Below are 26,855 nucleotides of genomic sequence, written 5' to 3'. Positions count from 1 at the left end.
GGTTGTTATTGGCGTACGTCGGCCCCACATAATGCCACCCCAAAACAGCAGGGAACCTCCACCTTGCTGCACAGTGTGTCTAAGGCGTTCAACCTGACAGGGTTGGCTCCAAATACGTCTGCGACGATTGTCTGGTTGAAGCCATATGCGACACTCATCGGTAGAGAGAACGTGATGCCAATGCTGAGCGGTCGATTCGGCATGTTGTTGCACCCATCTGTACCGCGCTGCATGGTGTCGTGGTTGCAAATATGGACCTCGCCAAAGACGTCGAAATTGAAGCTTGCGCATCATGCAGCCTATTGCGCACAGTTTGAGAAGTAACATGACGTCCTGTGGCTAAATGAAAAGCATTATTCTACATGGTGGCGTTGCTCTCAGGGTTCCTCTGAGCCATAATCCGTAGGTAGCGGTCATCCGCTGCCCTTGGGCGGCCTGAGCGAGGCATGTCATCGACATTTCCTGCCTCTCTGCATGTCCGAACAACATCGCTTTTGTTCACTCCGAGACGCCTGGACACTTCCATTTTTGAGAGCCCTTCCTGGGACAAAGTAACAATGGGGACGCGATCGTACCGCGGTATTGACCGTCTAGGCATGGTTGACATACAACACGAGCCGTGTACCTCCTTCCCGGTGGAATGACTGGAACTGGTCGGCTGTCAGGCACCCTGTGTCTAATAGGCGCTGCTCATGCATGGTTGTTTACATCTTTGGGCGGGTTTAGTGACATCTCTGAACAGTCAGAGGGACTGTGTCTGTGATACAGTACTCACAATCAACGTCCATCTTCAGGAGTTCTGGGAATCGGCGTGATGCAAAACTTTTTTGTTGTGTGTATTTATTGGATTTATCAGCCTGTATTCCCTTGCGATAAATATGTTTTTTTAATTCGTACTACTTATCTTTCTCCCTGCTACAACTTCCAAGAACCGTCCGTACTTCTAGTAAACCTCCAGAAATATCTTAGTTTAGCCGACGAGTCCACAGAGAATGGTACAAAACGCGTGCGCTATGACTCCCCATGCTTGTCCATCCGAGTTTTGCGGAGGTTAAGACAATCCGTCCTTGGACTACCTTAGTGAGTCGTCGTAAACGATTCTTTCTACCTGTTTTTTCAAGAAGCTCTCAAAGTAGAAGCAATGTCAACGCCGTCGGATTCTCTGTAAAGTGCAGTTCTGCATCCTGTGAATCTAAGTCATTAATCAGTAATCTATAATTTTCGGAATAACGTTCAAAACTGATGCCATTATGACATATTAATTTACTGAGCTCCATAAACTAGTAATGAAGATACAGTTGGTAATGATTTAACTCAAAACTATTTCCTGAGAGCACGGTCTTACGACAGAACTAGATGGGAAGGCATCCTATCCGCGACTATGACGCGCAGCTCGTGGCATTTCGTAGCCGTTCGCACATTTTCGTTAGCTTAGACATTACTCATTTATTTGTTAAGATTATCGATTTGTGACATTGTAACACTATTGTAACAACGTACTTATCACGGGTACGCTTCTGCTTATATCTGTATTGGAAAAATAGACTTTTATTAGCTGATACTTATTAAACAAGATTACTTGCTTCGCGCAAGGATAATTCTGCTTTTCGTACGTACCCGCTGCTGATGAAGAGGGTGTTCTCATACCTCACACCACCCTGCACTGGGAGCGTCGTGTGGTCCACCGGAGTAGCAGCTGAAGCCTTACTGACGATGCTGTGCGTTTTTATAGTGCCTCTTTACTCACTGAATGCTACGTGGTGTCTGCAGACACGATACAAAACTGTAGAACTGAAAAATAAGGAAATAAGCTGTGGCTTGAACGGAAGGGGAACCGTACAAGCTCTACTGATTTTTTTACGATACTCGGTTCGGTTTCATTCTGATAAATACTTAAAGTCTCCTTTTTGCGAATAAAAATGACCATGATGGCCAAGTTGTGTTGTACACTCGTTGCAGACCACGTATACCCCACCTTGACGGTAATGTTTCCCGATGGCAGTGGCATTTTTCGTCAAAAACGTTGGGCTGTTTCATGAACTCATAAAACCATGTATTATTCCTTTTTCTCCAGGTATAAACGTCCTCAGCGCGCTCGAAATTCTCCACATCAGGTTTCTTCCAAATGTTATAATCTTTTGCATCTCCCTTTCAGTTAGTGTCCAAGTTTCTGAACCATGTTCTCTACAAGACCAGGAGTATCATGGGGTGGTTCGAGGAACACAGTGGTGATTTCCAGCTGATGTGCTGGCCTTCGAACTCGACAGATCTGAACCCGATCGAACACATCTGGGATGTGGTTGAATGTGGCGTCAGAGCTCATCGTCGCCTTCCCGGAATTTACGGGAACTAGGTGACTTGGGTGTGCAGATGTGGCGCCGACTCTCTCCTACGACCTCCGAAGGCCTCATTGGTTCCATACCAAGACGCATCGCCGCTGTTATCCATGCCAGAGGGGGACATACCGGCTATTCGCTTGCTGGTCATAATTTTCTGGTTCAAATGGTTCAGAGCACTATGGGACTTAACTTCTGAGGTCATCAGCCCCATAGAACTACTTAACCCTAACTAACCTAAGGACATCACACACATCCATGCCCGAGGCAGCATTCGAACCTACGACCGTAGCGGTCGCGCGATTGCAGACTGTAGCGCCTAGAACCGCTCGGCCACCCCGGCCGGAAATGTTCTGGCTGATGGGTATATTTTACTCTGCAGAATGTCTTAAACTATTTACTATTAAAGTGATAGAATTACTAGCATCCGGCTAAGGAAACCCACCACTGCGGCATACTGTGTACACATACAAACGTGGACCGACAACATGGTCGCACGCTCCGTTGTTCGTTGCTGACTGTACATCGTGAGTTATACAGCGGTCACCGTCCAGTTTGTCCTTGCGCTGCGTGAACAATGTTTCCATTCTGTCCCAACTGACTACATGAAAGTTTCGGCATCTTTCTTTTTGTTGTCTTCCCAACTGATTCTTGACGTACACAGAGGTCTGTCTGTTGTCGTGTGGGTAATGAAAGCTCGCTTAGGAAGTCGGGTCTCTGGACTACGGATTATTGAGACAGACCTTTTGGAGTCGTGTACTCTTTCGGTACTGTAAAACGTTGGGCTGTTTCATGAACTCATAGATCTATGTGTTCTTCCTTTTCCTCCAGGTATCTACGTTCTCAGCGGGCTCAAAATTCTACACATCAGGTTCCTTCCAAACGTTATAATCTTTTGCATCTCCCTTTCAGTTAGTGTCCAAGATTCTGAACCATGGTCTCTACGGCTAATAAGTTTGTTGCTTACTTTCATGTTACGTGGATCATTTGTACGAGTAACAGTAATGATGTGGAACGAGTTATCTTACATTCACATTACACATTCGTATGTAAATTTCGCCACTTGCTGATCTACAATTTTTTTAGTACTATTGCGAGTTAATGATTACTACCCATATTGTTAGAAAGTAAGAAATTCATGTATGCAAGAGAAGGATTTGTGAAGAAGAAGGCTTTTCAGCCATATACACGTATGACTGTAATTAATGTAAAATGACCTGTTCCACGTCATTTGGACTAATCGTACAGACGTGCTGCTAACTAACTAGTTGTAGAGAATAATAGTGTGTGTGACTGCATTGTAGATTTTGATTTTCGCGGAATGTGATTTGGTTTTAGACTCGAACGTATCTCTGAGGGTATATAGACATCCGGAGTCAGCAGGGATTCTTTTATTTACGCTAATGGGTATTTCATTATAATAGTTGTACCAACTTCTCTGGTGCTCGAACTCATGAGGAGTGGCCTACATGTGTACGTCGTGTTTTTCGTTTATTGGCAAGTAATGGTGTTTTGTTGTTGCTATGGTGACCAGTTTGTACATCTTCCCGAGATCTTGTTCGGTCTTGCTCACATACGCTACATAGTCTGCTCAGGCATATTTCTGAAACCTGCCACCCCCCCCCCCCCCCCATTAGTAGGCCATTACACTCTTCAATTTTGCCTTTCCTCTTGCGACTTTAATTTGGGCGAGATTAAACACAACACACAACGGTGAAGCTCCTTGTCTTCATCCCGTCTGTCAATTACTTTTCTACATAGACCGAATTCTTTAATTGATGGAGGTACAGTCGGCGCGTTGCTTACGTCGCCTGTCACTTGTCCGCTACGTCACTAGTCAGTGGTGACGTCCTCAGCCACGGTCGGTCACACTTTGTGAGGTCGGGTCGTAGTTTGGACGCCGTGAGAAGAGCGCCGGTGTGGCGCTGTTGCGTTGCGCAAGCGGTCGGCAGACGCCGATGGCGCGTCGTACGTTTATCGGGCCGGCGCGGCGCTTAGCCGGGGTCGTGGCGTTAGCCGAGGTCGCGGCGGTTCCCCCCTGTGGTCTGGGGAACACCGCCTTCCGGATGGCTTTTCTCTGGGCTTTCTCCGGTCACGGAGCGCCACGGGCAGGGCCCGTCCCGTTCCGTATAAGGGCGGGGGCGGGGGCGGCCAGGGCACGACAATACGCGGGCCACGTCTGCCCACAGCAAGTGGACGCCATCGCCGGCGCCGGCGGCTGCGCCTGCCGTCATAGGCAGGCAATGAACTCCGTCCGCACACACCCCCTGTCCGTTTGCTGGTGTTATACACCACGCTGCCGTCCGGAATCGCCCGCTCCACAACGACGTAACCAGCAGCTGAAAGTAACCGTGAATGCAAAAATGGTTCAAATGACTGAGCACTATGGGACTTAACATCTTAGGTCATCAGGCCCCGGGAACTTAGAACTACTTAAACCTAACCAACCTAAGGACATCACATACATCCATGCCCGAGGCAGGATTCGAACCTGCGACCGTAGCGGTCGCGCGGTTCCAGACTAAAGCGCTTAGAACCGCTCGGCCACTTCGGCCGGCACCTGAATGCAAACTAGACGCCCTTGTCCTTCTCCTGAACAGTATTTTATCATCATCATCGTCATCAGTTATTCCTCATCTACTGCTGGATACCGGCTTTTCCAAACTTCTCCGTGCTCTGCTTCAGTCCAACTTCTTTTTGTTTTTTTGCATTTTATACCATAGAGTCAAATGAGCAATAACCGGTACCCTAACCACTTTCTTCCAGGCTGCCGACATGTAGAAAGAGGAGCAGAGAAGCATTACATTGTCTCTAAAATCTGCGGAATGATGAAAAGAGAATACAATTATATCTAAAGGGACATGCTTCAAGCAGTAATGTCAAATTCCCGTTGCACTGTCAAGAATAGACTAGCTAACAGTTGACAAGAAGATAAGACTTTGCAGGCAGAGTGAAATTCATTCATGGATTCCTGTATTCAGTCTAAGGCGCTGCAGTCAGGGACTGTGCGGCTGGTCCCGGTGGAGGTTCGAGTCCTCCCTCGGGCATGGGTGTGTGCGTTTGTCCTTAGGATAATTTAGTTTAAGTAGTGTGTAAGCTTAGGGACTGATGACCTTAGCAGTTAAGTCCCATAAGATTTCACACACACATTTTTTTTAATGCCTGTATTCGCGAAAGCACTGTATTCGCGAAAGCTACAGCAACTTCGGCAGATTTTATAGTTTTACGGCTATGTATTTATTCCAATTGTATTAGCCCATGTCTTCCTTCCTCCTGTCTTTGACAAGACACCCACCCCCACTCCCTGTCTATCTCTTTCTGCCCCCCCCCCCTCCCGCCCTCTTTCTCCATCTCTTCCTTTCCCTTCTATCCATCTCCCCCTCCGAGTACATATGTTGCTGCCTACCTGTCTCCTCACTGCTTTTATCTCTTCCTCCGCAACTCTCTGCCCATCTCGTCCCCCATCCTCTCTTAGTCACTTGGTCCTCTCACCTGTCTCGGTCCATCTCCTCCTCTTTCCATTGTCTCTCCACTTTCATGTCCATCCTCTCTCTGTCCACCACCTCCTTTTCATGTGGAACATACATACACTGAAGAGCCAAAGAAACTGATACACCTGCCTAATATCGTGTAGTACCCCTGCGAGCACGCAGAATTGTTGCAACACTACGTGGCATAGATTCGACTGATATCTGAAGTAGTGCTGGAGGGAATTGACACCATGAATCCTTCAAGACTGTCAATAAATTCGTAAGAGTACGAGGAGGTGGAGACCCTTCTGAACAGCACATAGCACGGTATCCCAGATATGCTCAATAATGTTCATGTCTCGGTACTTTGGTGGCCGGCGGAAGTGTTTAAAGTCGAAAGAGTGTTCCTGGAGCCGCTCTCTAGCAGTTGTAGGCGTGTGGGGAGTCGCATTGTCCTGCTGGAATTGTCCAAGTCCGTCGGAATACTCAATGGACAAGAATGGATGCACGTGATCAGACAGGAGTCACATGTCAGAGTCGTATCTAGACGTATCGGGGGTGCCACATCACTGCAACCGCACACGCTCCACACCATTACGTAGCCTCCACAGCTTGAACACTCCTCTGCTGACATGCAGGATCCCTGGATTCATGAGGTTGTCTCCCTACCTCTACACGTCCATCCGTTCGATACAATTTGAAACGAGACTCGTCCAACTATGCAACATGTTTCCAGTCATCAACAGTGCAATGTCGGTGTTGACGGGCTCAGGCGAGGCGTAAAGCTTTGTGTCGTGCAGTCATCAAGGGTACAGGAGTGGGCCTTTGGCTCCGAAAGTCCATATCGATGATGTTTCGTTGAATGATTTACACGCTGACACTTGTTGATGGCCCAGCATTGAAATCTGCAGCAATCTAAGGTAGGGTTGCACCTCTGTCACGCTGAACGATTCTCTTCAATCGTCGTTGGTCCCGTTCTTGCAGGATCTTTTTCCGGCCGTAGCGATGTCGGAGATTGGATGTTTCACCGGATTCCTGATACTCACGGTATACTCGTGAAGTAGTCGTGCGGGAAAATTCCCTCTTCATCCGTACCTCGGAGATGGTGTGTTCCATCGCTCGTGCGCCACTATAACACTGCGTTCAAACTCATTTAAATCTTGATAACCTGCCACTCTAACAGCAATAACCGATCTAACAACTGCGCCAGACACTTGGCGCTTCAGTGTATACAGATACATATGTGCATTTTTATATCTATGGTTTTATTACAGTAATGGGATGTGATTTTTGTAAACAATTTTTAAACAAAATAAGAAAAATAAATTCTTAAATATCAGCATTCGTAAAACAGTTGGGAAGGAGGAATTTTTTAGTGAGTAGACGAGTGTAAATGACGACGCGAACACATTAAACAGCGAAATTATTCGACGGGAGCGATGTCACCGCATGTAGTATGTCACTTTGGCTATAATTTTACTCTTTTTTATCATTAAATAGATAGTAGCTTGACAGATTTTACATATTCTATAATGATTCTTTGTTTCCTTTTACCTACTGATAGCGTGAAGACGACCACTAGCTGGACGTAATCGGTTACGGCACTGTGTGTTGCTTATGTGATTGCGTAATGAAAAATAATTTAAAAAATGAAAACGTAATCTATTAATGAGTGGATCTCTGTGGACCGTATGCCATTTTTACGATACGGCTTTCATTAAATCGGGAAAAGCACAACACATAATCTGCTTATCCATCTCCCACCATTTCGTTTTGCTGAAGGAAAGAATCGCGTTAGCTGACCTAAGTATGAGTAAGCAAAGCAGATCAGAACGCACGTGGTACCGGACGCAGTAGGTATACTGCTAAAGCGACGTTAATGCAGAGCTGCATCATCCTGATCTTCGTGTCGTGACAGAAAGAACGTATGCCAAGTGCATCTCCATTCATTCTTTGAGCTGAACACTAGACGCAAAAAACTATGGCGCGTATAATACAAACTTATACAATATAATTAATAATGTACAACATGCAAAACTGGAGAAGAATATTGGCGCTTCAGTATCAATACATCCTGCAGGTTCTTTAAGCCATATGAGCGAGAATGTAGATGACAAAGTATCATCAATAATATTTTCTTAGTGTTAACTCTTTTCGTCTCTCAGTCGATAACTGAGATGTACTAATTCAGAGTCCACCAACAGAAGTCGCAATTTCCGTAAAGGTTTTAATGCATATCTTAGTGATATGGTTGATATGAGTAAGAACTCTGAGGCCAAATGTAAATGGACTTCACCAGATTATTTATTAATTTATCATAATACAGTATACAACACAATATGGCGGCAGTATGCGCACAAGAACCACTGTTTAGTACTGAACCTCCAGATGTGTCTACGTTTAGCCAGTTGATATCGACACAATATATAATAATTTAAGTGAAAACTATCAATTTCCTGAGAGCATGGTCTTACGACAGAACTAGATCGGGAGGCACCCCATCAGCGGCTGGGGACTATGGCGCGCAGCCTGTACCTCGTACTTACACTCGTGATGCTTCGTAGCCCTTCGTACATTTTCGGTAGGTTAAGCATTGTTCATTTATTTAGAAAGGTGAATGACCGAGTTGAGAGTTACCTCAGGGAGCAGGTGCAGTCGCCGGATGGGTCCGCTTTAATGCCAGCTCGTGGCGGAGGGGACGTCGAACGCGTGTGCTGAGGCGCGCAGCTCGATGCTGACATCTGCCGCGCCTCCGTCAAGTGCCGGCGGACACAATGTGTGCCTTGTTCCACTGCGCTCTCTCTGCTCCCCGCCGTCTGCTGTAGTGGGGCGTGGCGGGGCTCGTGTCTGCCGTCCACGCCGCCGCACGGCTGCAGTGTGTGCAGGGGAGGGGTCTTAGCGGCAGGGCCGGCGAGGCGACGAGCGGGAAGTCGCCACGCGTATATTCGCTCTCGTAATAAAACCTTGTAAGTGCTTTTTGTCATCACGAATTATGCTCACCAGCGAAATATTAGTCAACCTCTGGAGCGCAGTAGACTGTGCTGCGGTGATAGCAAAATGGCTCTGACCACTATGGGACTTAGCATCTGAGGTCATAAGTCCCCTAGAACTTTACTTAAACCTAACTAACCTAAGGACATCACACATATCCATGCCCGAGGCAGGATTCAAACCTGCTACCGTATCGGTCGCGCGGTTCCAGACTGTAGCGCCTGGAACCGCTCGGCCACACCAGCCGGCCGGTGATAGCAGGCGGTCACGTGACACTTCGCCCCTTACGTGAGTTGTGGCAGTGACGTGGTGCGCACTGGATGTGCCAGTCAGTTGTAAGGAACCAGCGCAGTAACGTAGCAGAAAGGAGCGTGAGCGCTTGACCGTACCACGAATGACGGTGCTCGATTTATTGATGTGTCAACGTGGACTGTCCAGCGTATCTACACAAGGAACGACATACTATTCGTCGTGATGTTAAATCACGTAAGAACGTTGGCCGTGGAAACATCATAACTGACAGGCACCGGACGACGGCGGTAGCGCCGTATCAGTGGCAACCGCGTCCAAAATTCGTAACTATTCGTTGCTGTCAGTGAACGCATATATCGTTTATCTGACAAAAGTACTGTTGTCCACAGCAGCAGAGAGAGTTGCACATCTTCAGTGGGTCGAACAACACACTAACTGAAAAATAGCTGGCTGGCGGCATGTAACGTTATGCCTGTTTTCTAATAATGCAAGATGTCGCGAGCAGCAGCGGCCCAATGAGGCGTTCAGCCTACGGCGTGTGGGAAATACAGATCAGAGAAGAAGTGGTTTTGTGATGTATGTGCAGTGTTTTGCATACCGTGAAGGTGAGCCACGACGTCTGCTGCAACATTCTCGGCGACAAGTGTCGTCCTTTGCTGTACATATTCGTCGTGAGTATCCTGTCGAGAATCCCTTCTTCCAAAGTGGCGGCAGTCGTGTAAAACTGTGCACTCTTTGCTGGTTTGCCGAACTCCCAGACACCTTGCATTGCACCTCGACTGGCACCAAAAATCAACCAGTCTTAATGGCATAACTCTTGCAGTTTGGCAGCTCCGCAAGATCCAGTCATCAGTGACTGATTTCAGCTCCTGAACAAATTTCTTGCCGAACTGAACCCGAACTGGAGGTGATGTTGAACGGGTTGAGCGCGACTAACCCCACGTCTGGTGCGCTCACATTAGTCTCGCTATTCACGGTGCCTTCCACCGGGTTAAACATTACCGCACCTCGTTATCCTCGAACCTGCGCAGGGACGCCCGACGTTTTCGCCTCCCGGCGGAGCGCTGAACGCAGTCGCGGCTCGACGTTTGCTCACTGCCGCAGTGCCGATCAGACATGCTTTGATAAAACTACCAGCGTGAGGTGTCGTCTGCAGCGTTAGCCAGATCTACAAACAGCAACAACTAAAATAAGCAAAACTGAAATGGCACTGTAGCACTGTAGAAGGAAAAGAGTAAAGGTAGACTACCGTAAGATACCTCAAATCACATAGGGGCATGCGTTGCCGTGCTGCTGAACGTAACATGTGAAAGACCTTATTTACTGACGAACGAGAAAGTAGTGCATGACAAAGTAGAGGACTGGCGTATAATACCATAAGGTCATTACATATTATTATAGGTACACTGAAGCGCCAAAGAAAGTGGCATAGGCATGCGTATTCACAGATACGTAAACAGGCAGAATAAGTCGCTGCGGTATACAACAAGTGTCTGGCGCGGTTGTTGGAACGGTTACTGCTGCTACAATGGCAGGTTATCAAGATTTAAGTGAGTTTGAACGTGGTCTTGGCGCACGAGCGATACGACACGGCATCTCCGAGGTATGGGATTTTCCCGTACGATTATGGCGCAGACCCCACAAGGCCGTGGACCCAAGTTGTCAACATTACGCTGTGAAGCTGGTGGTGGCTCCTTGGTGGTGTGGGCTGCGTTTACATGGAGTAGACTGTGTCCTCAGGTGCAAACCGATTATTGATTGGAAATGGTTACGTTCTGCTACTTGGAGAACATTTGCAGCCATTCCTGGATGACATCGTGTTCCCAAAGAACGATGGAGTTTTTATGGATGACAGTGGACCTTGTAATCGGGCTACAGGTGTCCGTGATTGGTTGGAAGGTCATTCTGGACAATTCGATCGAATGATTTGCCCACCCATAATGCCCGACATTAATCCCATCGAACGTTTATGGGACGTAATGGAGAGGTCAGTTCGTTCACCAGCAACAGATTCGGCATTACGGGCGACTATAGAGGCAGCATGGCACAATATTTCTACTTACATCGATGCGTTGAGTCCATGCCACGTAGAGCTACTGCACTACGTGATATTAGGAGGCGTCGCGCGGCTGTTGTCACCTCAGTGTATATCACGCGGAGTACTGTGGATGCTACAGTTGCTTGTTGTACTCTGTCTTTCTCTGTTTCTCTTCTTTTGAGCAAGGTGGATGTGATACTGCTAAGACACTGGACACGTAAATCGCTTTAGTCAGTGTCGGGGTGGTTGGATTGAAGGGACGCGGACGAATTCTTTGATTCGGCTTACTACCTGAGCCCCCATGTTACTGTTACTTGCTCCTGTGAACGGGAACGCGTTATGCAGATCTTGATGCTTCTCGCGTCCATCTAGAAAAGATAACCTGAAGATCTCTAAATAAGGCGAAACGCGTCGTTGAAAAATAAAAAAACTAAAATTGCAACCAAGACTGTTTTTAACCAATAGTGTTAAGCACTGGTTTGCCGTATGCCACATATGGATTGGAAGAATTTCTTTGATTCCATTCTAATAGCTTCTTCGTGGCGGGACGTTAAACCCTGATCCCCCTTTCTTACTCAGTCTCTTCTGTGTTCATCTGTCTCTCTCTCTGTCTCCCCTCCGCATTTTCAGTAGCGATCCTGCTGCAAAGTGTAAGTGCTCCAGAAGAGAAGGCTCCTCCGAGCAGAGCTCTTCGTTCGGCGCCCCCCTTGAAACTGCGAGATGCGGGCCCACCGATCGGCCGGCGCCTCCGCTGCCTGGCGCGCTAAGCTCCTTACGGCCCCCGCCGGCTCTCCGCGCCGCCGCCGCCGTCTCTTCGCCGCGCTCTGCCGTGCTCGGCCGTGCTCTCGTGGTCGGTTTCCGCCGGAGTGCTCCCGCGGGAGTCCGCCTCTAGACGCTGCGCCGGCGGCCGTACAGGGGCAGACAGCCGGAAAATGAGCGCCCCGTCTGCTCGGCCGTGTTCGGGTCGCCTCGGGTCGCTTCGCTTCGCCGCGCCGCCTCGCCGCTGGGTTCTTCCTCGCGCGCGCCGACCACGCTCTGTCGTGTGCAGTCTCGGACGACTGTAAAAAGCTGCGTTAAACACTGCGCGAGATACCTCGCGCGACAGCAGGTGTCAGCTGGCATCCCTTCCGCGGAGTGGGGCCGGAACCCCAGCAGCTTCCTGGCCTAGGAAATCACCCGATTCGTCAAACTGAACATAATTCTCCTTCTTTGAAGAAGTACTTTCTAGTGACGTGTACAAAACACAGGGTCGTTGAACAGATATTGATCCCTCTACCTCTGACATCAGCCTATTGACGAAGTTTGGGACGAGTCTTATTATCGGGTATTATGACATTGCTGGAGATCGGAGATCAGTAGAAGGCTGATTTAGTTAATCCGTTTAAATGCACAGATTAGGAAGCAAACATCGTACTGTTAGTTTACCAGATGACATCTCTGGTTGTGGTCTTTAGTTCTAATAAATGCAGTTACTTTACATGAGCAACGCTGTATCAACACTTTTTCCATTATTGTATTTTCACCTTCCTGTTTACTCCTCAGCTGTTCCCTAACTTCGTTATTAAGACACTACTCGCCATTAAAATTCCTACACCAAGAAGAAATGCAGATGACAAACGGATATTCATTCGACGAATATATTATACTAGAACTGACATGTGATTACATTTTCACGCAATTTCGGTGCATAGATCCTGAGAAATCAGTACCCAAAACAACCACTACTGGCCGTAATAACGGCCTCGATACGCCTGGACATTGACTTAAACAGAGATTGGATGGCATGTACAGGTACAGCTGCCCGTGCAGCTTCAACACGATACCACAGTCCGTCAAGAGTAGTGACTGGCGTATTGTGACGAGCCAGTTGCTCGGCCACCATTGACCAGACGTTTTCAATTGGTGAGAGATCTGGAGAATGTGCTGGTCAGGGCAGCAGTCGAACATTTTCTGTATCCAGAATGGCCCGTACAGGACCTGCAACATGCGGTCGTGCATTATCCTGCTGAAATGTAGGGTTTCGCAGAAATCGAATGAAGGGTAGAGCCACGGGTCGAAACACCTCTGAAATGTAACGTCCACTGTTCAAAGTGCCGTCAGTGCGAACAAGAGGTGACGCAGACGTGTAACCGATGGTGTGCTGTGACCGCCAGACACCACTCTTGCTAGGTGGTAGCTTTTAAATCGGCCGCGGTCCGCTAGTATACGACGGACCTGCGTGTCGCCACTGTCCGTGATTGCAGACCGAGCGCCGCCAAACGGCAGGTCCAGTGAGAAGTACTAGCACTCGCCGCAGTTGTACAGCCGACTTAGCCAGAGATGGATCACTGACAACTACGCTCTCATTTGCCGAGACGATAGTTAGCATAGCCTTCAGCTACGTCATTTGCTACGACCTAGCAAGGCGCCATAGCATTTGATAATTATTATTGTGAAGCCTGTACAGTAACAAGAGCTATGTTCTACAATTGTGGATTAAAGTTAAGTATTCAAGCAACTACGTACTTTATTTACTTGACTCAACTCCTTTAACTGTTCCAGACCTCACGCCCTCCTGCGTGAGCTTATAGCGTGCATTTCGGCTTCCTCCAAACTCCGTGAATTGGCTCCTGCCAATTCACAACAGATGGCATCCCATACCATCACGCCGACTGATACGCCAGTATGGCGACGATGAATACACGCTGCCAATGTGCGTTCCCCGCGATGTCGCCAAACACGGATGCGACCATCATGATGCTGTAAACAGAACCTGGATTCATCCGAAAAAATGACATTTTGCCATTCGTGCATTGAGAACACCATCGCAGCCGCTCCTGTCTGTGATGCAGCGTCAAGGGTAACCGCAGCCACGGTCTCCGAGCTGATAGTCCATGCTGCTACAAACGTCGTCGAACTGTTCGTGCAGATGGTTGTTGTCTTGAAAACGTCCCCATCTGATGACTCAGGGATCGAGACCTGGCTGTACGATCCGTTACAGCCATGCTGATAAGATGCCTGTCATCTCGACTGCTACTGATACGAGGCCGTTGGGATCCAGCACGGCGTTCCGTATTACCCTCCTGAACCCACCGATTCCATATTCTGCTAACAGTCATTGGATCTCGACCAACGCGAGCAGCAATGTCGCCATACGATAAACCGCAATCGCGATAGGCTACAATCCGATCTGTATCGAAGTCGGAAACGTGATTGTACGCAATTCTCCTACTCACACGATGCATCACAACGACGTTTCACCAGGCAACGTCGGTCAACTGCTGTTTGTGTATGAGAAATCGGTTGGAAACTTTCCTCATGTCAGCAAGTTGTAGGTGTCGCCACCGGCGGCAACCTTGTGTGAATGCTCTGAAAAGATAATCATTTGCATATCACAGGATCTTCTTCCTGTCGGTTAAATTTCGCATCTGTAGCACGTCATCTTCGTGGTGTAGCAATTTTAATGGCCAGTAGTGTATTTAATCTCCTAACGGCTTACCGTTTGTTTACTATTTTCGTCTTGCTGTCATTGGATCTCGACCAACGCGAGCAGCAATGTCGCCATACGACGTCTTGCTATCTTTGGTTCTTCCGTCCTTTGATGAAGTTTTGCTGGATCCGAAGCAAACAAAATAAATGCCGTCCGCGAATCGAAGACGGTTCAGGCATGCTATCTACGTCTGTTCATTCTCCGTCCCAGTCTAGTGTCAAGGCTGTAGAAAGTAGATTTCGTGAATTCCTCCCTCAATTTTTCACTGTTGTTGCATGGTCTAATAGAAGCCGTAGCCTTGCTGTTTATCGTCTCCAACAAATTGGTAGGGCATGTTCCCTGATTCCCATGTGCTGCTAGCAAACATGTTTTACTGCGACAGAGTTTAACGGTCCTTGATGTCCATGCGAGTAAACCCCATGCAATCTGGATTTTGGTAATAGCTGCTTCTTTCTGTAAATTAGCTGATAGCTAAGTGTGCTGTGGACCTATAGCAGTTCTTCACGCCTTCTTCCCTCCTACTTTGCTTGTGAATTTTTTAGCATTATTCTAACATTATTGTAATTATATGATATCATCCTCGTACGCGAACGTTCTGTGAATAATGCAGATTTGCTTTCACCATAATTTTTACTGTTGTTCCATCTTCTCTAGATTTTTTTTCCTCTTTACATGTACAAAACTGCTTTCTGTTCTTTTTCTGGCAGTATTAATTCTGACAGTATACCTACCGTATTTCTGATTCGTGCTAAAGTTGCCAGTTTTCATGCCCGTATGTCTCAGAGTGAATTAATGTAATTTCTTAGGTGGATTTTTCACAATCTTTGACAGAGTGCCGTATGGACTTGCTAACCACGTGTTTCTTCGATTTACAGGTACGGGACCTGGTGGAGCGATGTTCGTGTCCCGTGCAGTTCCCAATGATACGCGTCTCCGAGGGAAAGTACCGCATTGGTGACACCAAGGTGCTAATCTTCGTTAGGGTGAGTCCTACACACACAGCAGATTCATACCTGTAGCGCACAGACTCCGTAACTCTGTCAGAAACGAGAAACGACGTCCAGTGTTAGTTACATGGAAAGGAAGTGTCTTGGAGGGAAGTTATAAGGTGAACACCTACAAAATCAAAACGAGGGTAATGGAATGTAGTTGACGTAAATGAGACGATACACGGGAAATTAAATTAGAAAACACATTAGAGACACTATATGGTGTTTGATACTTGGACAGTAGAATAACAGACAACAGCAGAAATAACGAGGTTACAGTATGCAGACTGACAATAACAAGGAAAGCTTATCTCAAAAAGAGAAGATTTTCAGCATAGAATACAAATTTACGTGTTACGATGACTTGTATTTGTCTGGAGTGTGTCCTAATAGTAAAGCAATCAGGAATAAGAAGATTGTTTTGAACGGCATGGTCCTGTTGGAGTTGGTATGCCGTTACCTTTGTCCGACCTGTGAACTGACTTATACGAGGATCTACAGTCCAATGTGGATTCCGAACCACGGTGCATCTCGGCTCTTTACACATCAACAGACATTGCCAGAGGTGAAGGAACTAATACGTGGATCGAACCCGACCCAATACCTTTGGATTTGTAGTCTAGCACTTTACCTCATTTTTTCATATACCGTTTAATGATATTCTGTGCCATGAAAATGACAACGGAGAAAGTTCACGGGCAGGATTAGAATTCGCACTGCCAGTTTGGTATCCGCAAACTTTTCCTTCTACAAGCAGATCGGCGGAAGGGGTTTGGGGACAGAGTGACTGGCGGCGTGCTTTGAAGCCTGGCTTCCACTGAGCCACCAAAGCGTAAAATGGAAGTGAAATACGGACGATAGACGGTATGGAGATGAGCCAACACAATGCTTGGAAATTGCGTGTTACGGCAGACTGCGGAAGACTAGATGGTTCGATTGGACAAGCAGCGCAAAGGTACTGAACCGAACCAAGGAGAAAAGAGCTTTGTGGAACAACGTCACTAAGAGAAGTGCTAGGTTGACAACATGAATCCTGATTCATCAAGTGGTAGTTACTTTAGTAATAGAGGGAAATGTAAGGGTTTAAAAATTGTTGAAGGAGACCAAGGCTTAAATGCAGCAAGTAGATTCAAACAGATGTAGCTTGCAGTGGTTGTTGAGAAATGAAGAGGCCCGCACAGGATGGACTAGCATGGAAAGCTTCACCAATCCAGAGTCGCAGTATTAAGCAGAGAATGCGCAGTGTTGAGGGTATCGCACAGCTTGCACGTGCCCTCGTGACAGAGGAGTGACTCAGAACAGGTAGATGACAGCTCGACATTTGCAGTATATCTTCGCTATGTGTCCCGCGTATTGCTTTTCAAATGTCAGGGACGCTGTATGACCCGTTCAGTTGCCGAGGTAAGAAATCTCATTAGTTGGTGAAGGGAAGGAACAGGGAACTCTTTTTCAAATATCGTTGAACCGGACACATTTCCAATGAGTCGTGTAAGTCTGATAGAGAGAAAATGCCAAAACAGTTTTCTGGTTCACCTTTCCTCAGTATATAGAGGGCAGCGTAGGGCATCAATCAGCGAGTCTGAGAGATTAACGGAGTGGTAGTGGATTGCATTATCGCTGCCTTCACTATCAGTAGAAAACAGAAGGGAGGGAAGATTAGCATTTAATGCCGCCTCAGTTCATTACAGACGGAACACAAGCTGAGATTACGGAAGGATAGTGAAGGAAATCGACGGTGCCCTTACAAAGGAACTTTCCCGACATTCGTCTGGAGCGATTTAGGGATGCCCGGACGCAGATTTGAACCGATGTACTCTCGAATGCGCCTCCAGTGTGATAATTACTGCGCTGTCTCCCTCGGCAGTGCAGCAATGCTGGATATATGTGTAAACTTCAGATTCAGAGCTCACCAAGATAATACGCAGTGCAGGTGAGACACAACTGCAGATCTTGTGACCCTCCGAAACCGCTTAATCTACATCATACTCCGCAAGCCACCTAATGGTGTGTGGCGGAGGGTACTTTTTCTACCACTAACTAAGCCGTCCAGCCCTGTTCCATTAGCGAATAGCGCCTTGGAAGAATGATTGTCGGTAAGCCTCTGTATTGGTTCTAATTCTCGAATTTTCTTCTCATTACGCGAGACGTATGTAGGGGGAAGTAATATGCTGTCCGACTCTTCCCGGAAAGTGCTCTCTCGAAATTTCCTTTTTTTAAATTACGATTTAACCTTTTTTAGGATCACTGTTGTGTGGCCGACTGTCAAATCCCTGTTTCTCAAGAACTGGTACAGGCAACAAGTTCAAATTTATGCCGCATGCTGAGGGCTACGACCCCTTGGCAGCGTGAAAAAGAAAAAAAATAAGGCTTTTAAGTGATTCAGTGAAAAGATACTGTCCTTTGTACTGAGGTGACAAAATTAATGAGATACCTGCTTCTATGTTGTCGGACCTCCCTTCGCCCGGCATAGGGCAGCTGCTAGATGTGGCATGGACTCAATAAGTCATTGGAAGTAACCTGCATAAATATTGAGCCATGCTGCCTCAACAGCCGTCCATAGCTGCGGAAGTGTGGCGGTTCAGCATTTCCCGCACGAATTGACCTCTCGATTATGTTCCATAAATGTTCGAGGGGATTCATGTCGGATGACCTGGGTGCCCAAATCATACGCTCAGATTGTCTACAAAGTTCTTCAAACCAGTCGGGAGCAACTGTGGCCCGGTATCAGGCAGTATTGTCGCTCGTAAGAATTCCATCGTTCTTCGGGTACGTGAGGTACATGAATGGTCTCCAAGTAGCCGAACATAACCATGGTCGGTACAATCCACGGCATTGTGGAGCCACCACCAGTTTGCGCAGTGCCTTGTTGACGGCATGGTTCCACGGATCCGTGCGGTCTGCGGCACGCTTGAAACCTACCATCAGCTCTCACCAACTGAAATCGGGTCTCATCTGACCAGGCCAAGGTTTTCCAGTCGTCTAGCGTCCAACCATTATGTTCACGACCCCAGGAGAGGCGCTGTAGGCGATGTCGTGCTGTCAGCAAAGGCACTTGGGTGGGCCGTCTGCTGCGATGGCCCATTAACGCCACATTTAACCGCACTGTCCTAACAGATACGTCCCACATTGATTTCTGCAGTAAGGTCAAGCAGTATTGCTTCTCTGTTAGCTCTAACAGCTGTACGCAAATGCCGCTGCTCACCGCCGTTAAATGATGGCCGCCGGCCACTACGTTGTCCACGGTCAGAGGTAATGTCTGAAGTGTGGTATTTTCGCCACACGCTTGAGATTGTGGATCTCTGAATATTGAATTCCCTAACGATTTCCAAAATGGTATGTCCGATGCGTTTTGCTCCGACTACCATTCGCCGTGCAAAGTCTGTTAATCCCTGTCATTCGGTCACGTCAGAAACTTTTTCATATCAACCACCCGAGTGCAAATGACGGCTCCGGCAATGCACTGCCCTTTTATACGTTGCGTACGCGATGCTACCGCCATCTGTGTATGTGCATATCGCTAGCCCATGACTGGTCACTTCAGTGTTGTTGTCTTCAGTCCTGAGACTGGTTTGATGCAGCTCTCCATGCTGCTCTATCCTATGCAAGCTTCTTCATCTCCCAGTACCTACTGTAGCCTACATCCTTCTCAATCTGCTCAGTGTATTCATCTCTTGGTCTCCCTCTACGATATTTACCCTCCGCGCTGCCCTCCAATACTAAATTGGTGATCCCTCAGAATATGTCCTACCAACCAATCCCTTCTTCTAGTCAAGTTGTGCCACAAATTTCTCTTCTCCCCAATTCTATTCAATACCTCCTCATTAGTTATGTGATCTACCCATCTAATCTTCAGCATTCTTCTGTAGCACCACATTTCGAAAGCTTCTATTCTCTTCTTGTCTAGACTATTTATCGTCCACGTTTCACTACCATACATGGCTACACTCCATACAAATACTTTCAGAAACGACTTCCTGACACTTAAATCTAAACTCGATGTTAACAAATTTCTCTTCTTCAGAAACGCGTTCCTTGCCATTGCCAGTCTACATTTTATATCCTCTCTACTTTAACCATCATCAGTTATTTTGCGCCCCAAATAGCAAAACTCCTTTACTGCTTTAAGCGTCTCATTTCCTTATCTAATTCCCGCAGCATCACCCGATTTTATTCGACTACATTCCATTATCCTCGATTTGCTTTTGTTGATGTTCATCTTATATCCTCCTTCCAAGACACTGTCCATTCCATTCAACTGCTCTTCCAGCTCCTTTGCTGTCTCTCACAGAATTACAATGTCTTCGGCGAACCTCAAGTTCTTATTTCTTCTGCATGGATTTTAATTCCTACTCCTAATTTTCCTTTTGTTTCCTTTACTGCTTGCTCAATATACAGATTGAATAACATCGGGGATAGGCTACGACCCTGTCTCACTCCATTCCCAACCACTGCTTCCCTTTAATGCCCCTCGACTCTTATAACTGCCATCTGGTTTCTGTACAAATTGTAAATAGCCTTTCGCTCCCTGTATTTTACCCCTGCCACCTTCAGCATTTGAAAGAGAGTATTCCAATCAACATTATCAAAAGCTTTCTCTAAGTCTACAAATGCTAGAAATATAGGTTTGCCTTTCCTCAATCTAGTTTCTAAGATAAGTCGTAGGGTTAGTATTGCTTCACGTGTTCCAACATTTCTACGGAACCCAGACTGATCTTCTCCGAGGTCGGCTTCTACCAGTTTTTTCATTTGTATGTCACATATTTCGATAATCGCAAACTCAGTTATCAAAACCTATAGAGCACTTCCCGTTGACCTAGAACCATGAATTACGACAAGATGCAAGCTTTCGCAGTACAAGAAAATCAAATAATACGAAAATGGATAATTTGTAATTGTATCAGTGTTATTTTTCCGTTTCATGTTCGTCTCTCAGTAGGTCCGTTGAGATCCGTTCTCCCGAGGAACGGGCAGAGATATCAAGTTGAAATTTGTATAAAATACTTTTGGTTACCCTTGATGGTGTAAATAATTTCGGCTTGTAAGTCAACGCAGTGAAAATATACGGCGATTAATGTCACGTATTTTGATACTCGCCAAACTGTAGATGAACTATGTATATACATGGGTTTCTGTTCAGAGTTAAAACCTTTTTCTGGGATGGAATCTCGGTCGGCCGACGGCCTTTTCAGATTGCGTTTTTACCTGTCCTTCACTACTGAACGATATAAGGATTCGCCCAGAAATGACATGCTGCTGTGAATCCACGTCAAACTGTAGGTCCTCTTCCACGAGCTCGATAACTGTTGTAGATTAGGGACACGCAGGTGGCCGAAGCGGATTCTAATAGAAAGACTTGCATCAGCCCGTTCAGCCACACGAGATTTTTATTATCATCATCTGCATAGTATACATAGTTACGCTTTTATGGTATCTGTGGTGTCACCGCCAGACACCATACTTGCTAGGTGGTAGCTTTAAATCGGCCGCGGTCCATTAGTACAGGGCTATTACAAATGATTGAAGCGATTTCATAAATTCACTGTAGCTCCATTCATTGGCATATGGTCACGACACCATACAGATACGTAGAAAAACTCATAAAGTTTCTGCCGCCAGAGCGCTCGAGAGCGCAGTGTGACAAAATGGCGACAGGAGCCGAGAAAGCGTATGTCGTGCTTGAAATGCACTCACATCAGTCAGTCATAACAGTGCAACGACACTTGAGGACGAAATTCAACAAAGATCCACCAACTGCTAACTCCATTCGGCGATGGTATGCGCAGTTTAAAGCTTCTGGATGCCTCTGTAAGGGGAAATCAACGGGTCGGCCTGCAGTGAGCGAAGAAACGGTTGAACGCGTGCGGGCAAGTTTCACGCGTAGCTCACGGAAGTCGCCGAATAAAGCAAGCAAGGAGCCAAACGTACCACAGGATGGTGCTCCACCGCACTTCCATCATGATGTTCGGCATTTCTTAAACAGGAGATTGGAAAACCGATGGATCGGTCGTGGTGGAGATCATGATCAGCAATTCATGTCATGGCCTCCACGCTCTCCCGACTTAACCCCATGCGATTTCTTTCTGTGGGGTTATGTGAAAGATTCAGTGTTTAAAGCTCCTCTACCAAGAAACGTGCCAGAACTGCGAGCTCGTATCAACGATGCTTTCTAACTCATTGATGGGGACATGCTGCGCCGAGTGTGGGAGGAACTTGATTATCGGCTTGATGTCTGTCGAATCACTAAAGGGGCACATATCGAACATTTGTGAATGCCTAAAAAAACTTTTTGAGTTTTTGTATGTGTGTGCATAGCAATGTGAAAATATCTCAAATAATAAAGTTATTGTAGAGCTGTGAAATCGCTTCAATCATTTGTAATAACCCTGTACATGTCGGACCCGCGTGTCGCCACTGTCAGTACTTGCAGACCTAGCGCCACCACATGGCAGGTCTAGAGAGGCGGACTAGCACTCGCCCCAGTTGTACGACGACTTTGCTAGCGACTACACTGACGAAGCCTTTCTCTCATTTGCCGAGAGACAGTTAGAATAGCCTTCAGCTAAGTCTATGACTACGACCTAGCAAGGCGCCATTAACCATATCTGGAGAGAGTCTCACTTGTATTAACAATAGCGATGTACCACAAGGATGAAGTAAAGTTAAGTATTATAGAAGCTACGTACTTTTCTTATTAGCATTCATTACGTATCCTGTTCCAGACTTCACGCCAGTCGGCGTGTGTGTACGCGTGCCTTTCGCTTACCCGTCACTGTGGACTGGCTGTCTTGTCAGTCCACTACAGTATCCTCAGCGCGCGAGCCGTACTCGCACTTGTCCCTCTTTTTTAAAATTTAAATGCACCTTTTATTAGTGCCGTACTTTTCTTAGAGTTGATACCAAAAAGTGATAAAAAAATTGAGAAAAAATTTAAAAATTCGTAACTGCTCCTGAGAAAATTTGTGATTCGAATTGTGCCGTGAAGAGACGTGGGGAGGGGGGGGGGGGGTGGGGGTCGGGGGGGGGGGGTGGAGGAAGGGTACATTGGGAAGCCATTACGCGCCGTGCTGTGCTAACACTACGCGATAAAATCAGCGCTTGCGGTTAATTAAATAGCTTTGGCAGCGCGTAAATAACGCGCCATGCAAATGAATGCCGACCCAGCGCGTAATCGCGGCTGCGCGCGCGCCAGCCCAGCGGTTTCGGTCGTTTCGCCTTCCGACGCAAGTGCCCGGCGCGGTAGGACAGGTCGGGACACGAGGTCACACCTTTCCCGCAAATGGCGCTGCAGCACCGGGTGCGCGATTCCCCACTTCATGCGCCTTACACGATCTTCTATCGGGTAATATTGCTTATAACGGGGTATTAAGTTGCAAGCCAAGTGCTCTTCCCGAAAGAAGCACCGCGTATAATGTGAACATAAAACGTGTTACTAACAACCTCCTAGCAGCTTCGGGGCAAAGACGCACTTTATTGAAACGCACCGCGAGGTATCATTTTCCTCGTTCTTCGACACAAGAAATTGGCGTGGCCAGTACTGATAACTTCACGCCTCGATTTCTGAGAAAGTGCAGACTTTCTTTTCGAATTCGACTGTTGAAATATGCTCGTGACATCGGCGAGTAATAGCTTAATCTTGATGCCTAAGCCGGTAGATTATATGTGGGGCCGGCCAGAGTGGCCGAGCGGTTCTAGGCGCTACAGTCTGGAACCGCTACGGTCGCAGGTTCGAATCCTGCCTCGGGCATGGATGTGTGTGCTGTCCTTAGGTTAGTTAGGTTTAAGTATTTCTAAGTTCTAGGTGACTGATGACCTCAGAAGTTAAGTCCCATCGTGCTCAGAGCCATTTGAACCATTTTTTTATATGTGGGAAACAACACTGCACATCGCATCAGGGGCAAGACTGTTACTGGATTTGTAAGCTGTGAAAATTAAGCCGTCGATAGGAATGGGGACATATTTGAAATGCGATGTCGCCTGCTGCAAATGGGTGTCGGTAATTAGCTGATCGAGATGATGGTTTCAATATAATGACGTCATACAGGGCCTGTAGCAGCTGTTGTCTGAGGTTCGATTTCTCGTTGAGCACAACACGTTGTAGCTACGTTTAATTAACTTCACTTATGGTCCCAGGAAGGGACGTGTGATGAAAGGACAGTGCTTTTGGTTTTTTAAAAGACTACACGTATAATGCCTCTATTAAAGAACCAGTTGATGGTGATGAACTTCCTCTTACGTCATATACGTCAGTTGTGATGTTTCTTCTACTAAATGAATTCATACTTATGAAGATGGCGAAAAAACGAAGTCAGTAATGTTTTGTGCAAAGGATTACTTAGATGTCTTTATGCAAGCGTGGAGCAGTAATGACATTGTGAATGTTGTATTAGGATTCATTTCGTTAAACATTCCTTAATTTGCATCTTATTCTCCTTCCAGGGAACACATACGTTCCGTTTATACTGATACGTTGGACAAGGTACATGGGAGCGGATGAGATAGGAGTTACATAGTATAACAAAAATTCCAAGAAGAAAAATTTTTTCCCTCTTAAAAGTCGCAATTTATTCTAATGAAGCACGGAATACCACCGACATACATTGTAAAACAAGTTCAGGATGCAGAGTATTTATGGTACAAAAAGGACACGTGATTTAACATTGGATTCCGTTTTGTGACAATTATTCATTAAATCTAGTTGGATGCAGGGGAAACATTGAATCTATTGGAAGTGGGAACAGCCTCGTGTTCGTGACAAAGGCTGGTACGAGGATCACATAGTTCACGCGCGCACATCGAACGAGAACAGGTAGCATCTACGTCCAGAACTTAGTTTGCACTCACGTAAGAACGTTGAGAGAGAAAAAAAATACTCCAACCATTTAGGTATACAATGATTGCGCAAGTTTGCATTCTACAACGTGCATGGAAGCACTGAATAGTAGCTATCAAACCAAGGAGACGTAGCGTGGTTTGCAATCGCAGAGAGCGACTAAGTAAAATGGCTCTGAGCACTATGGGACTCAACATCTTAGGTCATAAGTCCCCTAGAACTTAGAACTACTTAAACCTAACCGACCTAAGGACATCACACACACCCATGTCCGAGGCAGGATTCGAACCTGCGACCGTAGCAGTCCCGCGGTTCCGGACTGCAGCGACAGAACCGCACGGCCACCGCGGCCGGCAACGAAGTAAAGATATGTAACCTGTTTTTCTAAAACAGCAACTCTTCTAAACATGAGAAAAGATACCGTCAATGGGTGAGACATAATATTGCAGAAGGCACTAGCAATCACACCTGTTCCACTTGGTCAACACGTGGAGATATGACGAACAAAAATTAGAATATTGCATGCAGTGGCTACCCAGTCAAAAGAATGATTTTAGAAGTCTGGTTGAAAAGGAAGAAAAAAATGTTTGTTTCGTAAACAACACGCCTTACTTCTTGACAGAGTTTTCGTCGAAAGATGGATGCTCTGTTGGTCCAGTGATGCTCTAGCTTTTTCATCCCATCGGAAAAATTGGTTCTGTCAAACTCAGCAAAACACTCAGTGACTGCAACTATGATTTATTTGAACCGTGAATTTACTTTCAAAACCTTTTTTCAAGAATTTACTTCATCTACTAGCGATTCATCAAGAACATTAACACATTTAATCACACTATGTGAGCGTGGAAGTAGTTGCCAGTGGGTAACGGATGAAAACAAATCAAATTTCTTTCAACAAATACAAATTTTATTCCTAAAAGCCTATTTTTTTAAAAACAGATTTAAAACGACAATCAGAAAGCACCCTATAAATATCAATTTACAATTTATACAGAGGCAGAAAGAACAAATTTTGACTGTATGAGCTTTTCGGGGTGAGAACCATGCTGCTCCCTTTTGACACGGCCGTAGTCACGAACGCTCACAACAACCTCTGAAAGACTACACTGGTGCAAATCTGCAACACACCAGATTACTTTAAAATAAAAAATTTTAACAACTCACACAAACACATAAACTGTGCACCCCGTAGGAGGGATGGAAGTGGTACAAAACACTAACATTAAAAGATTAACTTGCCACCGAAGGTGCAACTTGATTTTAAAAAAAAATCTCTTACGGTGGAAGGGTGACAACTTTATATGCTAAAATGACCATTTAAATAAAAACCGATGAAATGCAGTCTTACATAAAATATACAAAGTTGGCCAAACATGCTCTACATTACACATATACCGCCTCTCAAGATGATAGGCAAGATAAAAACATATTTCAGGAATTCGGCCGTTACACTCCAAGCAATAAATTCGTTAATACCGAATCCGACAAACATGACAGAGGCAGCTGTTAACGTACGGCAGACCGACAGACAGACACTAACTGCCTAACAAATGGGGACGAGAGACAGACGAGCAAGCTGGGGACGAGAGACTGACCAAGAAAACAAGTAGAATTTAACAAGTAAACGAAACAACATATCACGAATCACTTAACTTCTAATAAATTGCGATGTCTGGTGAAGACCAGGCCCACCTCCCGAACCGTCCGCTGCCAGCCGCTTCAACGGACGCAGGAAGGCGCGCCGATCTCCCGTCTCACGGCGTCGCAGCTCGCACCGGCCACACTCGTGAGTTGACTCCTGTTGCTCTCGTGTTGGACAAGTCATCTTGTGTGGCAGTGCGCGAGTGACCAACCGATCGATCCAACCGCCAATGACCGTTGCCTGAACAAGCTCGAGCAGATTGGCGGCCTAACATATAGCAGCATCCCGGACGACAGACAGATACTGACTGCCCCACACTGACCCGGCTGACCAACTGACCCACTGGTGAGCTCATAGCGCCCCTTAAATGCACGTGAACAGGCAACCTTCCCCCTTTCCCACCAGAGGGAAACACCAAAGCTGCGATTGCCACAGCGGCGCCACTGCCAGAAACGGAGAGCGACTGCTTCACACTACGCGCTGCGGCGCGCTCTTCAAAACAGCAATTTTTACCACGGCTCATTCTTCATTTCATTTCAGTAAGCCAAAGGAGGAAGTCACTTGGGGCCAAGCCTGGTGAATAGGGTGGATGAGGAATCAATTTGAAGCGCAATTCATGCACTTTCGCCATTGTTGTCCTGACGTGCGGGATAGTGCATTTTCCTGGTGCGTTCCAACGCAGCCAACACAAGTTTCAAACGATCCAACAATGAAGCATAAGAAGATCGAGTTCTTGTTCTCCTTTTTCCAAGTAATCTATGAGGATTATTCCTTGGGAATTCCAACAAACAGTGACCATCACCTTACCAAATGGTTCAAATGGCTCTGAGCACTATGG

At 46.5% G+C, this 26,855-nt stretch overlaps 1 protein-coding gene across 1 annotated transcript in view; it reads left to right on the top strand.

The window, feature by feature from the left end:
- LOC126101520 (GAS2-like protein pickled eggs) overlaps positions 1-26,855 on the top strand; it is a 431,994-nt gene that overhangs the window by 316,177 nt on the left and 88,962 nt on the right. Inside the window, exon 2 of the mRNA XM_049912163.1 lies at positions 15,432-15,539. Within this exon, the coding sequence (XP_049768120.1) occupies positions 15,432-15,539 (108 nt within the window). The remainder of the gene's footprint in view (positions 1-15,431; positions 15,540-26,855) is intronic.

This window comes from Schistocerca cancellata, chromosome 9, assembly GCF_023864275.1.
Source record: "Schistocerca cancellata isolate TAMUIC-IGC-003103 chromosome 9, iqSchCanc2.1, whole genome shotgun sequence".
Taxonomy (NCBI): domain Eukaryota; kingdom Metazoa; phylum Arthropoda; class Insecta; order Orthoptera; family Acrididae; genus Schistocerca; species Schistocerca cancellata.
The sequence above is the reverse complement of the archived record's forward strand: the minus strand, read 5'-3'. Positions and strand labels throughout refer to the sequence as shown.